Source organism: Apiospora phragmitis, assembly GCF_038363925.1.
Source record: "Apiospora phragmitis strain CBS 135458 chromosome Unknown utg000010l:1.0-9815664.0:1.0-9183399.0, whole genome shotgun sequence".
In the NCBI taxonomy this organism is placed as follows: Eukaryota; Fungi; Ascomycota; class Sordariomycetes; order Amphisphaeriales; family Apiosporaceae; genus Apiospora; species Apiospora phragmitis.
In genome coordinates this window covers 7,897,926-7,911,406 of record NW_027117409.1, presented here as the reverse complement: position 1 = coordinate 7,911,406, position 13,481 = coordinate 7,897,926, and the positions used below count along the sequence as shown (strand labels likewise).

Genomic DNA, 13,481 nt, shown 5'->3' with positions numbered 1-13,481 from the left:
TGCTGAATTCTTGGGTATTGTAGAGGAAGTGCGTCGACGCTGTAATTCGCGAACTTCGCATATCTTCCTCTCTTCCTCGTTTGAGGCGCTGTCGTAGTCGCGAGTTGGCGACGGAGCGCATAAAGCTACGCCACAATTCTATTGAGGCAGCAGCAGCGCCCCCTGGTTCGTCTTCTCGCCGTCGTCTTCCTTCACATAGCTGACCATCTGTTCCGTGACTCGTCCACACCATGGGTCCACGTACGAGGTCCACAAGTTGGCAACGAAATAGTTCAGGGGAACCCAGAGAGGCAACCATAACAGCTTGTGGGGACCAGGGAACTTGAGTTGACCAGGCACCCAGTCGCCGTTCTCATTCTGAACATCGGCCGGCAGGCGCGTGCCGTAGACCATCCAACAGAGGACCCAGCGCAGAAGAGGGCCATGGAGCAGGTAGACAGCGAACGACTGCTTACCAAGCCAAAGCAGGTATTTGCCAGCTAACACATCCTTGATGAAGGGGCTGAAGTGGATGCCAAGGGTGATAAGTTCAAGACCAATGCCAGATCCGTAGCGGGGGTAATCGGCTTTCTCGGGAACGATAGCAACCAAGACGTTGTGCATATACCTAGACCAGGTGGCCCATTCGGGGTGGCCTTCTGGGTATGACGCAACATAGAGGCCTGAGATGAGGCATATGCTGGCGATCAAGCCCGAGAGACGGGTGCGGTTGGCGATGAAGTCATTGGCCGAGGGTGTGTTCTGAACCTCGCAAAGGAAGACGCCCCAGAAGAATTGCATTCCAAATGCGGCTGTGTGATTGGTTAGACAGCATTCGAAACTGGCGCAAGGCAGTTCACTTACAATCTGAAGCCATCCAGAAATAGGAGAACACAGACAGACTAGCCATCATTCGGTACCGTGGCTGCATGTAGGCAGTCGCCGTCATGAAGACATAGACCCATAAGGCGCCCTTGAGAAGCGGCAACAGTGTCCATTGGTTTCCATCGTACGAATTGTGGCCGTGGGTCCAGGTGGTAATACAGTTGTAGACGAGGCTTTTGAGTGCTTCGCCCAGGTATGGTACTTGATCAGGCGCGGTAAGCCCCGACCACCAACTGTCGCTTCGCTTAGCCACCAAGAACAGACCGAATTGAGCCATAACCCAGATGATGCATGTTGCGATTGCCGTGGGGATGATCAAACGGGGGAAGCGGCGCAGGGCCGATTTCGACATAGAACTGAACGCTAGCGCTTGGTTGTCTTGTCGGCATAACTTGATAGGCTTCAGGGCGCAGACATATCCGGTGACGAAAGCGAAGATAGAGACTCCAATACGACCTTGTACTAGGATTCGTAGGAATGGCAGCTGGAGTATGCGAGGCTTGGCGCCATCGGCGGACGCCGGCAGAAAGAGGTCGCCATCAAAGGCACGAGCGATGTGGGTCAATACCACCAAAGTGGAAGCGAGACCGCGTAAGCCCTAGATTGAGACGGTGCATCATTAGCTTTAGGAACCCGATTAGGAAGGGTAGAGGATGCAAGTGGTGCAAGTGAAGGCCTGGGGGAGTTGGTTTGGCATCGGTATCAAGAGAACTGGCTGTCCGTTTGGCATAATCCAAATCTTCACCTCTGCTTAGAGGCTATGGCGACAGTGTGATCGTCTCGACCAGCCTGGCCAAAAATGACGCCTGACTCCCCAACGCGCGCGCGGCCCAAGCGAAGGATTAGGTTTGGCTCTTCCCGAAGCTTTGAATCAACGTCCAAATATTCAACGGCGGCGGAGTAAGCGTCGGGAGATGGTGGGCGCGCCGTCTCCGCCATATTCTCAACCGAGCCGAAACCTCAGAATTCTGACAGTTGGCCAGTCGCTTGGTTTAGGTTGTTGGCCGAACCGCCCGGTAACCTTGAAAGTGTGTAGGCCCGTCCAGAGTGTAATAGAAAGGATGGTTCAGGGGAGCTCTTTGGGTTTGGGGGCCGCCAACTTACATCCACCCATTTTACATTGCCTTCCTTGCCAATAGCCATTGTTCTTGATCAATGTCGAAATCGGGGTCTGGGTTGTCGTCGTTACCGAACCATTCGCGCGGAATGGCCAAGGATGTAGCGTATTGGATTGCGTCCGGTTCGAGGTCGAGGTTATTGTCGATAGCTTGCCGCCCACAGCCTATCTGATACTGCACAGCACCGTGTACAAAGGCGGCGAGGTACTGCAACGTGCAGAAGTCGTCCTCCAAATTGCCCAAAGAACCCGCAAAGACAGCCGGAACAATAGACAGTCGGTGATAATGAGTCGATTAATGAAATATGTAAAGAGGACGGGTGGCGGCGCCAACGGGTAGGAGATATATGAAGCGAAAAAAGAAATGGGTTTCAAGGAGACGATAGTCGACTAGGATGGGCAAGACCTCTCAAGTTGCCAGCAGTAAGCGAATATTGACTGTGGCCGAGGTCTGGGACAAGTTTGGAGGAGGGGGGAATAAGGAACAGCGAAAGGCCTAAACTAATAAAAGAATGGGAGACATGCGTACTTGAAAGAGAGAGTGGTGAATTATAAAAAGGTGAGGGTCATCTAATAGGGGAAACTTGATCGCTGCCCACCCCGGAGTGTGCAAGATAGCATTTCAGTCGTAGTCATGGGGGGCGTGAAAGAGTGACCAGACAAGGTCAAGTAGAGGCTTTAGTTGGGCTTGGCGGACAGGGATGTGGAGGAAAAGGCATGGGTACTCCATATTCTACAAAGCAGTGATTGCGTCGTCACCCTTGGGCAGCAGTAGGGGTGGTAAAAAACCGGTTTCTATTATAAAAACTAGAAAAAACTAGGTTGTTAGGTTTTTAGTCACGTGATTAAGGCCTTGTCTAGCTAGGTTAAAAAAGATTTAAAAATAAAAAATAAACTTTTTTTTAACTCGTTTTTATTTATTTATAAAACTTTATTAAAGATTTTCATTAAGCTTTTATATATTAATAAATTATTAATAACTTATTAATAACTTATTTAAATAAAGCTAGTTTTTTAAAATAAAAGCTCAGTGCTAAGCCTAGGTTTTAAAAATAAAAAAACTAATAAACCGGTTTTTAAAATCGCAGCCCTAAGTAGCAGACAGGTCACAAGAGGAGAGAAGGAGGACCGATTTGAGATGGTCAAGTTGCTGGCTGTCTGTGTGTATTTCCAGCCGGTGGGGTACCGCAGCCACTGCAAATGCGGTACTTCCAAGACTGCCAATCCTCTGAAAGTATAGATACTCCGTACCTAACCACCTAACCGCACCTCTTTCTTTAATTAATATTGTGGCTCTGCTTGGACGACTCCTGTTTGCTCGGACTTTGATGTTCAAACCGAAGAGCTGCGACCCGATCTTGCCGCGACCTACACTACTCTGATTTGTTTTATATTTATGTATCTACACGGAACATTGTCAACACCGCCAAGAAAACATAACCTCAGGTTACGTGGTATATGTGAAATGAAGATATAGTGATAGGCGAGGACTGCCAATTTCTCAACCCAAACCGAACATTGAAGCAAGGCATGGCCAGACCTACATGTACCTAGGCACGCGCACAACGCACAACACACAAGCGATGACGGGTTCTCCCTCTTTTCGGTTGATTGATCTTGATTCTACCCTACAATACGACACGCAATGAAGAAATTGAGATCCAGGCTACTCGCAAATGCACACATAAAACGGGCTCAGCGCTACCTGGGTAGGCTACTAGTTTAAAGAGGGCCTCACCCGCTCATGGTGCGGGTCCTCCTGCCCGATGAGCTTCCAAGGCGGGCTACCACGCTACGTGCCGTGTTTGCTGTGCCTTCCAACTCGGGTCTGGGAAGGTAGGCATTTTCCGTCAGGGATCATCTCGGTGCGGTCCAGAATGCAAAATAAGGTGTCATGCGGTATTCAGCACCATCGTTTTGCTTTCCAGCATGTCGCCATGGCGATGTAACCAGTAATAATCTTTCGAGTCGGACGGGACGGTCTCTTGTGCGTCGGTCCTATGGCGAGTCGTGCATGGCCCGGGAAGGAAAAGAAAAGAAGCCTGCATGGCTTGTCCGCGTCACAACACCATTAGGCGCAGCAGTGGCCCAGAGACTTGGAGGTTTGAGAGAGGAGCCTCACAGTTGAACTGTTGACACTACTACGGCCACTACCTCGTAGGCATATCCACATGGGCTGTCGCAGTCTCGGCATGCAACCGTTCGCGCTTGGCTTTATTTCACCTGTTCATTCTCTTTCACGATTGACACCAGCGGCGCTCATCACCTGCAGCAGGTCTCCTTCTTATCGTGCAAACGAAACGCCTCGTCATAGGGGCACTCGTATCAGGACTTTCTTGGAGTGCCGTAGTGGGGGAGGGGGAGTACTCATTTGGCGCAGTTGCATATCATGACGAAGTCTGTTCCAAAAAATAATGCTGGCCCTCGGTAGTATCGTGGGGTGTTCTGGAATTTTGCTTTCGGCACCTTGAGTTGCCCCATAAGTTAACCAGGCACCACATCTTGCTGGGGCCGGATATGATCGGCGAGCAAAAGGTCGAAAGAGGAGCCTTGAAATCTCGTAGAGTTGAATTTAACGACGTCAATCTCTCTTGGCATGGCATCTGCAGCCAGCGGATTGGTTCCCACTAAGCGGTAATATAGTGGAGGGGGCAAGAAGGGGGAGCAAATGACAGCCACATCTTTCCAATTTCGCGCGCCTTCTTATTTTCTTCTACCTGCTAGTAGTAATATGCCACTGTCCAAGATTATGCGATATGTAGTTGACAAGTACGGAATCCGCCCGCTTGGCCCCCCACCCCGAAGTTGCCGTTATCATCGTAGAGAACAAACCAGAGCAGAAACAATTGGCGACAACGATGCTAAATCGTAGCTTGATCACTACTGCCAACTGCAGCTCTCGTTTCTTCGTTCGTGTCACGCACAACCTGCCCCGGACATTTGTACCCATCCTTCATGCTTGGCAACTGCGAGCCTGCAAGTGCCAAGATGGGTAGAACGGCATCTCTCTGGCATTTTATCGCGGTACACAGTCTCGGATCCGTCGATCACAAACAATTCCGTGCCCCTCCTCTACATGGCTAGCTTGGCTTCCTTATTACTTAATCACCCCCCCCCCCCGACAGAGAGCCGCATGCCTCGAGCAGCTGTTGCCGTGAGGGTGTGAGCATTTCACTGTCAGACTCAGACTCTAGTATCTCGATGACTCGTGTCGTTTCAATGCCTTCTGCTGTTGTCCATGTTGGCAAACTCTGCCTGTACACGCGCGCAAGGCATTCCTGGACTCTTGTTGATTTATTAATAACTGTTACCTACTGTAGAACTGATCAACTTCTTTTTCCCTAAAGATTTTCGCTCATCAGATTTCAGAACCATCAAACATGCTTGGCGCCGACTTGGCAGTTTTGCCTCTCCCACACCGTAATGCCTCCTTCTTTTACACCCGACACCTGATCGACTTCCGTCCTCAGCGCTATTCGCAAGGCAAGGATCGATGCCAATAAAGACGTACAGGGTCTCGTTCTTCTTTCCCAAGCCCCAGAGACAGTACACAAGCAAGTACTAATACTTTGCCTGGTATTGTCAGCACGACCAGAAACCCGGTCTGTCCGTCCCATGTTCCTTAAATCGCGATGCAGTACTAAAGTAGTAGCTTTCCATGCTATTGGACAGCGACCGGAATATTCCCAACTCCACTCGCTCGATTCAAAAGTTTATCTTGCACACAGACAGTTTCGCCTCGTACGAATCAGCGACTGCCATCATGCTTCTATCGCTTCAATGGGCCCAGAAGGGCTTCTCATCGTGTTGAATGCTCAGCCACGAGACCCCGAGTTTCATCTCCCTTGACGCCTTTGAACCCCGTAATTCTTTTCCTTTATTGAGGCTGACGCGTCATCCCCTGAGGTGCCTCATTACCGGTCTCCAATCCCGCCCCCTGAATGTCTCTTCTACAACATGGTCAGGTGTATGAAGCTCAGGGCGGGCCAATCAGCGGCTACTTTTGCAACTATTTCGGTCATAAGGTAACTGACCTAACCTAAGTTACAACCTCATTGAGCAAAAGGTCAGTCAGTTGTTACTGCTTTCGGTATCGTTGCAGCGACAACCATCAGTCGCCAAGCAGAATGTGCCGAATAAGCGATTGACTGCTAAAATAATCTAGGCTCTACCAGTCATCACCCATGGGGAAGCAATATGCAGCGATCCCAATGTAACGATGCAATCACCACCATAGCAAGACAGGCATCATCTGCATTAGCTCCTTGGTCTCTTATATATGGCAGACATTAACAATAGCAATCCATATAGTCGTTCGCATCGGACGACGGACACTAACCTAGCCAGCTTGCCAGCCCAGCGCGCTGGTTCTCTCCAGTCCAGGCAGTTAACCGTTAGCTGATGATCAGTTTAGAAGCTCATTACGAAGCAGAGGCAGTGCCACACTATGATTTGCTAAATCATTCAGTCAGCGGCGATAGCATGAGGACGCAGCGGCGATTTTGAAGCTAATGCCCCCGAACTAGAACTCGAGTATGAAGAATGGCAAGATTATCACTGGCTCAAGGGGCGGCGGCTCTTATATTAGATCAGGAGAGACAGACGCGCGGCCCAGAGGCTTACCGCACCGCACGTATTATCCCAACTCCTAATAAAGCGCAGAAGGAGAGTCCAAGCCAAATAAAGGTAGGAGTATCTCTGGCGTTTTGCTCGTGGGAGCACGCACGTATGTATGTGATATGACAGTTTCCTGTTGGTGCCCTCGAGTACCGATTGTTCCTCCCAGAAAAGAATACATCCACTAGGAGACCCCAGAATATCCGACGACGTAGGTGGTAGGTTCCCCAGCCTTGCCGGCCCGGTTGGTCGTCAGCTGCATCCGCTTCTTGGCCTTGGCATGTATTCATATCACCACAGTTCCGGTTTTCCGGCGCGGCGCTACATACGACAGACAGTATGGGGGCTGCTGGCCGAGGTTGCACTATTTTTTCTATAGTTGGTGTTTACCAACACCGACGGGGACAGAGGGCTTGGTAAGTTGTAACTGTAGCACTACATAGCCTGTGCTCTGTTTGTCGTTAGGGTAACATGCGTGTGAAAATCCGCCTTGGTGACTCGCAGCAGGGGACACATTAAAGATGTATGTATGGCGGCCTCTTCGATCTTGTGAACTACTCATGAGAGATGATCAATCACTTGAGTCCTGGACATTTCAGCAATTGCTTCGGATTTTCGAAAAGTGGATGCATTATACTTGGCGTTTGCCTGGCGATCGATATCCAACCATCTGCCATTGCCACGTCTGCAGCGGTTGGGCTTTCGCGCCTCCCGGGCAGGCGTCAAGAAGGAGCCTCGGCGCATATCTGTCGGCTACATCGGCAACGACCCATTCTTGGGCACAAGCCAGCTAGACACCGGCGCACGCAAACGAACACACAGACAGACAGATGACCCTCTGGCGGCAAGCATTCCTGTTTGTATGTACATATCTCCCTTCCCGCCGCAATGGAACTTGGGGGGCAAGAAGCAAAGGCCAGATAACGCTTTGGCGGCTACTTTTGGGGCTTTGTGGGCTAGGCCTTCAGATCGCACCACATCAGCCATCCCTCCTCGGGCACGCCCGAGTTCACGTACGGCTTGACTTTGCGCCCGTCCTCGTCCTCCACCTCGATCTCCCAGACGTTCACGTCCAGGTACGCGTGGCTTCTGCAGCCGGCCGGCGCGTTCATCCAGTTGCGGTAGACGGACGCGACCCCGATGCCGCCGTTCATCGCTCTGAAGCCCCTCGCTTTCAAGTCCAGCATGATGAAGTGGTTCAATGCCGTCACTGGCGAATGACATAGGTTAGCACACACCGATACACGCGGAGACGCTCTCTCCTCTCTGATGAGCAAGATCAACATGAATAGGGAGCGGTGGGGTCATATCCGTCGATATCCCCCTATATATCTTCCCCACCCTCCCCACAGCACAACCAAATTGAAAGGACGGTGAAAAGGGGGAATGAGGGGTTGTTAATATACTAGTAGGAGGACGGGGGGCCGGAATTCAATAATACGGAAAACTAGCAGCAAGCAGACTTACTCAGCCCACGCCCCTGATACTCGGGCTTCGTGACGCACCCTATGCGGGCCACGACCTCGCCGGGCCCCTGGGGCTCCCACGTGCCCTTGGGCCGGGGATCGCGGTCCCGCCAGAACTGGCTGACACCCTTCTGCAGCGGGAAGAAGGCGTACAGGGACTCGACGACGTCGGGCGGCGGCTTGGCCGCCAGGTCGCACGACAACGCCACGCAGACGAGGGGGAAGTCCATGCCCTCGACCATGCGCCGGGCGCCGCCGCCCGTCTCGAAGTCGTCGGCCTCGGCGTCCGGGTCCAGCTCGTGCCAGTAGACGGCGCCGCCGCTGCTTTCGCGTCCGCCGCTCCCGTCACCTTCTCCATTGGACGCGGTGGTAGCGGTAGTAGCGGGTGGTGCGGAACCATTAGCCGTAGATTCGGGGCGGGCGAACTGGTACTCGGAGTCGAAGACGCCGTACGACAGCCCGCTGTTGACGGCGTGCATGTAGTAGCTGTGGAGCGCGTCGAAGGCCCGCAGCGCGCTCCGGGTCTTGGGCGCCGCCATCAGCGGCTGCCAGATGGACGGGCCGAGCAGGAACCCCTGAACGGCGAGGGCCTTGACCCAGTCGGCCACGCCGGCGTCGATGGGCCGGATGGTGTACCGGGGCGGTAACTGGATGCCGTGGGTGTCCTGGACCGGAGGTAAGAGCGTGCCGCCCATCTTGTTCTTCTTGGATTCGTTCGATTGGTATATCCTGTGCGCGCGTAACCGCCACCTAAGAAATCGAGTGGCCCGCCGCAGTTGGTGAATAGAGTCCCGCGGTATCTGTCAATGAGGTACTACTGTATGTAGTATGCGGAGATGGTGCGACACGCTGTGTTGTAAGCGCTCGGCTGGACCGTCAGGTAACCCCTCGTGGCCATGCAGTTGCATCTCAGCGAACGAAAGTGCATGAGTAGGCGCCTGGCCCCTCTCTGATTGCTCACTTTCGGGCTATTTCATCGCGATTGTCGCCTAGAACGTTATATTTAGTCGCCGATACGACTCTGTAGACGCCGATGAACGTTGCATTGTTCGGCTGCCATGCACCGGCCAGTACATTACCCCGACTTGGTTCAGCCGGAGGAGTATTTCCGCTGGCACTGTAAGTAGCCATGGGATGGCTTCAGTCTTCCAGGAAACCTAACGGCCCGTAAGATGAAACAGAAGCCATGGTACACGTGAAATGTCAGACTTGCGAGCTCCTAAATGTATTGTTGGCCTTTGGAGTCAAAAGCGTCTTGTAATGGCTGCAGGAGGGGGGGTTGGCGGATCCCAACATTTGCGCTTCCGTTCCCCGCGTTTTTCTAGTCAACTCCAGCTCCAGATTTACTAGGTTCCTCGGACCGTCTACCCTCTGTGCCCTTGAGTCGCTTTTTACCGCAAATGGATTCTCCGGATCGTCGGATCCGAGTCGTCCTGGGTGGAGAGGGTTTCTGGAGTAGCCGTTGTGTCTAGATAGACGTCGCTACAGTTAGACTGGGTATATAGTGTGATGCTGCGCTCTGCTACCAGAAGTTATCTGGAAAGCGAAGTACATGCGTCGTAGTTGATCGATACAATGCGCCCATCACTCTTTCTCGTCGGGTCTCTTGCGGCCACTGCCGCCTCCGCCGCATGCTCGACCGGCGGCGCCATCAAATGTCCCGTGGTGCTGTCCGGCCAAGTGCCGGCGTCTATGCAGCTGACGGACTTCGACACGGCGGCGACCAACAAGGTCTTCAACGCCGGCAACGTCAAGGCGAGCGGGGTTCCCTGGTCGCAGATTCTGAGGTTCCCCAACGTGACGACCAACTCGCGCTTCGACAATGCGAGCACGAAGTCGGTCGAGGTCACCATCGCCGACGGCTCCGTCTTCAAGACCCAGTACGGCTTCCGCCGCGCCGGCCTGCAGATGCTGGGCGACGCCAACACCGGCGGGCCCGGCGCCGTCGGTGTGCGCACCGTCCACTGGAGCGTCCAGCAGGACCCGGCCCGCACGCTCAACCTGACACACGAGTACCAGGTATGTAGGTGATGGATATGATACCTACAACAAGAAGAAGGGATCTGGCCTGACACTTACCCCCTTTCTCAGAACATGTGGCACGAAACGGCGGATTACAGCGCGAACCAGTTCGACTTTAAGATGGGCACGCTGCTCGACCGCGCCAGCGACAAGAACGCCATGAAGATCACTAATCGCAAAGGCGAGGTGGTCTGGTCGACGCCCATTGAGGCTACGGCCTGGCAGAACTTCGCAGTCACCTTGGACTTTGACAAGAAGTAAGTACTTGGACTTGACTTACAACTCGACCAGATTTGGGTTGGCAACACTTCCTAATTGCCTCTTTCTGTATCTAGCACGTTGCAAGTCTATTACTCCAAGGGACTTGACGCTCTGAAGCAAGTCACTGCGGCCTTGCCCAACGACAACTCGGGGGAAGGGCAGTACCAGATTGGCATGCTGAAGAAGCCCACCGGGACAGATGATGTCGTGAACTCGGGCTACCAGGAGTCTGGTATCGACGAGGGACAGATCTACGGCGGGATTTTCATCGAGGACAGTGCTGGCGGGTGCATATCGCTGTGAAGGATCGAGTCTTGACGGGCCATGTCTGTCATTGAGCGGAGGGATCACACAGGTCACTAACGCTAGACAAGCAAATGATATAGCCAGTCAGGCTGTTTGGGTAGATAACCCCACGGTATATTCAATTTCAGTTCCTCATGTCTATGTACATCTTACAACCCGGCGTTTGTATATATATGACCAAAGCAGCCGATACGACCTACCCTTCTTATATACATCCCCATCCGTGACTCTACTCATTACGTTGCTTTTACTTTACCAAACCAAAGAATAACATCTAATACTACTTTCGAACCCCTACCTCGTAATCTGAGCGAAGTTTATATCACCCGTTCGCCTCAACCTGCGGGCACTACCGCCACCGCCCCTCGCCGGGGGAGACGGTGACTGGCTCGGCAAGCCATATCGGTCATCTATGCCGCCAGGTGCATAAAGAGACCTCTGCGGGGGCACGTCAAGCTTCTCGGGCTGACCAGGCACGAAGCTGAAATCGCTGGACACTGAAACCACAGACGCAGCGGGGTTCGGCAGCGCCGATGGCTCATCGGCTTCCGTAGGCAAACGACTTCGCTGTGGTTGTTGATGGCACTGCTGCTGCTGCTGCTGCCACGTCCACTGTGGCTCGAAGAAACTACGCCGATATGAATTAGCGGTGGCGGCAGCGTTGTTGTTCCGAGGCAGGTAGAGCGAGTCGAGTCGAGTGATACCACCGTCATTCTGAGGACCTCTCGTGCCGCTATCCTTATTGAGCCCAGAGCCGAGTCCTTCCTGCCTCTGCCCCTTGATGTTTTCCTGCGCACGGAGACGCAGCGCTGCGCTAGGATTTTCGGCCATGGTAACCTTCGCCGGCTGTCGTGCGTCGCCACCGGCACTGCCACTGCCGGGTTGGCGTAGGAATTGCTCTGGACGCCCACCACGGCGGGTGGCGCGACAAAACAGCTCTCGACGCTCCTGGTCCTGGCGTGTTGCGGCGGGAGCGGTGTGGACGATGTTGTTCAGTTGCGGTATGGTCTCGCTGGCCATCGCGGGTCGGTAGGCGGATACGTGATGCTGCTTCTTCTGCTGGGAGCTGCTGGTGTTGCCCGAGGCCATGCGACCGGCGAAGCTTTCCCTCGGGGAGGGAGAGGAGGGCGGCTCAGCTGATGTTGTTGGCACCGGGGTGGACTCTGGCGGCGGCGGCGGCGTCGTCGCCTGCTGCTGTAGACTACTGCGACGAGTACGACGGTGCTGATGGTGTCTGACCTCTTCTTCCTGGTGGTGTTCTCGCTGTTCAGGGGCCCGGTACTCCCTCTTCCGCTCTCGGTGATGCTTATAATAGTAGGAGCTGTAATCCTTCGCAGGGTCTGGCGGGGTGAGCCCCGCCCTCACCTTCTGATCCTCTTTGAAATCATGCAAAGCCACGGACATGGGGGTGGTGGTGGTAGCGGTAGTAGTAGTAGCAGCGGGGCTCGGGGGGCTGCACATATCGAAGTTGACGCTGTCGACGCGGAGGACCTCCTTCTGCGTCTGCTTTTGGGGCTGCCGGCGTTCCCGCTCCCTTCCCCGCTCGCGTGCCCGTTCGAGTTGACGTACCCTCTCCTGTTCCTGCTCCAGCTTACGCTGCCGGTCCGCAGCCGCGGCGAGATACCGCGCCCGCGAACTCTCCACACCGCTGCTGGGCCGCCAACTCGTCCGCTTGGTGGCACTATAGTAGGGGTTGCCGTCACCCCTCGGGTAGTGCGAGAAAGTGGCCGTGCTGTATGCGCTGTAGCCGCTATAAGTGCTCTTGGTATCGTCTCGGTCATCAGTTGCACCCGAGATCGACTTGGCACTCACAGAGCCGCGGCGCTTGCGGCCCCGTGGCTCCGTCGTGGGCGTCTTGGGCACTTGCTCGAGATAGCTAGTAGGGGCCATGACGGTCGCCGTTGAAGACCGTCTACTGCTTTTGTCGTGGCGGCGGCTATCTGATGATGGCTTGTCCCCGCCGCTCAGCACCAAACCCTTCATGGCGTCCGAGGCCCAGTGGGGAATTTCGTCGAAGCCGGTTTGCACCACGGGCGGGTAGGTGCGGCTCTTGCGCCGCGTGTCGCGGCCGCCGCCGCTGCTAGGATAGTACGCGGCCTCGCTCCTAGCTTTGTATGGCTGGACGTTCCCATCGGTGGGACGCAGGACGGCGGAGCGCCGGCGGTTCCTGCAGTCATGGATGCTGTCGTCGACGACGGCCGAGCTGCCGTCGCCGCCACCGCCGCACAAAGCGATCTCAGCGCGCCGCCGCTCGAGCTGTTCCGTCAAGTACTGACGACCCGCCGATTCCAGGGTCGGCGACGGCGATTCGGACAGATGAGAGTAAGGAGAAGACGACGTGACAGAGCCCGTGACCAGGGTGGCGCGATCGCGAGACCGCTCGCTTTCGATGCTTGTACGGCGGGATCTGCCCGACTGTCTCCGACCAGGTTGTCGTCCACGATCAGCACCACAGCTAGTGGCGGAGGAGACGGTGCTGCGACGACGTTCGCGCTTCCGCGTGAGCTCCTCGGCGTCGGGCCGCGTGGCCACGACGGCGCTGATGCTGTCGTTGCTGCCCCTGCCCCGCAGCCCCTGCTCGAGCACCGCCGTCAGGGGCGTCATGGCGCGGGCGGCCGGGTCTCGCATCTCTGGCTGGTCGACGCAGGCATAGGGGCCGAGCATGGCGACCCATGCCAGCGACTGCCTCTTTCTGATGCTGTTAGATGAAGAGACCATAATAGTAACAATGCTTGCTTCCCCACGGAGAGCCCCCTAAGGTGTTAACAAGCTAGCTGCCTGTCTGTTCCTTATATTTATATATAAGTAGCCTTGAAACAACAGGATTG

The 13,481-nt window shown here is 54.6% G+C and overlaps 4 protein-coding genes across 4 annotated transcripts; 1 reads left to right on the top strand and 3 right to left on the bottom strand.

Annotated features, from left to right (window-relative positions):
* Positions 1-138: 138 nt before the first annotated feature.
* Positions 139-2,007, bottom strand: PG994_012173 (uncharacterized protein; the record flags this gene model as incomplete). Its single annotated transcript, XM_066863582.1, has 3 exons — positions 139-791; positions 844-1,462; positions 1,969-2,007. The coding sequence occupies 3 exons, from the start codon at positions 2,005-2,007 to the stop codon at positions 139-141; spliced, it is 1,311 nt and encodes a 436-aa protein (XP_066712692.1).
* Positions 2,008-7,554: 5,547 nt separating this feature from the next.
* Positions 7,555-8,759, bottom strand: PG994_012172 (uncharacterized protein; the record flags this gene model as incomplete). The annotated part of the gene is made up of 2 exons (XM_066863581.1): positions 7,555-7,808; positions 8,066-8,759. The coding sequence occupies 2 exons, from the start codon at positions 8,757-8,759 to the stop codon at positions 7,555-7,557; spliced, it is 948 nt and encodes a 315-aa protein (XP_066712691.1).
* An 880-nt stretch (positions 8,760-9,639) lies between these two features.
* PG994_012171 (uncharacterized protein) lies at positions 9,640-10,650 on the top strand (the record flags this gene model as incomplete). Its single annotated transcript, XM_066863580.1, has 3 exons — positions 9,640-10,083; positions 10,156-10,343; positions 10,422-10,650. The coding sequence occupies 3 exons, from the start codon at positions 9,640-9,642 to the stop codon at positions 10,648-10,650; spliced, it is 861 nt and encodes a 286-aa protein (XP_066712690.1).
* A 297-nt stretch (positions 10,651-10,947) lies between these two features.
* On the bottom strand, positions 10,948-13,371 carry PG994_012170 (uncharacterized protein; the record flags this gene model as incomplete). Its single annotated transcript, XM_066863579.1, has 1 exon — positions 10,948-13,371. The coding sequence occupies one exon, from the start codon at positions 13,369-13,371 to the stop codon at positions 10,948-10,950; it is 2,424 nt and encodes an 807-aa protein (XP_066712689.1).
* Between the last annotated feature and the right edge of the window lie 110 nt (positions 13,372-13,481).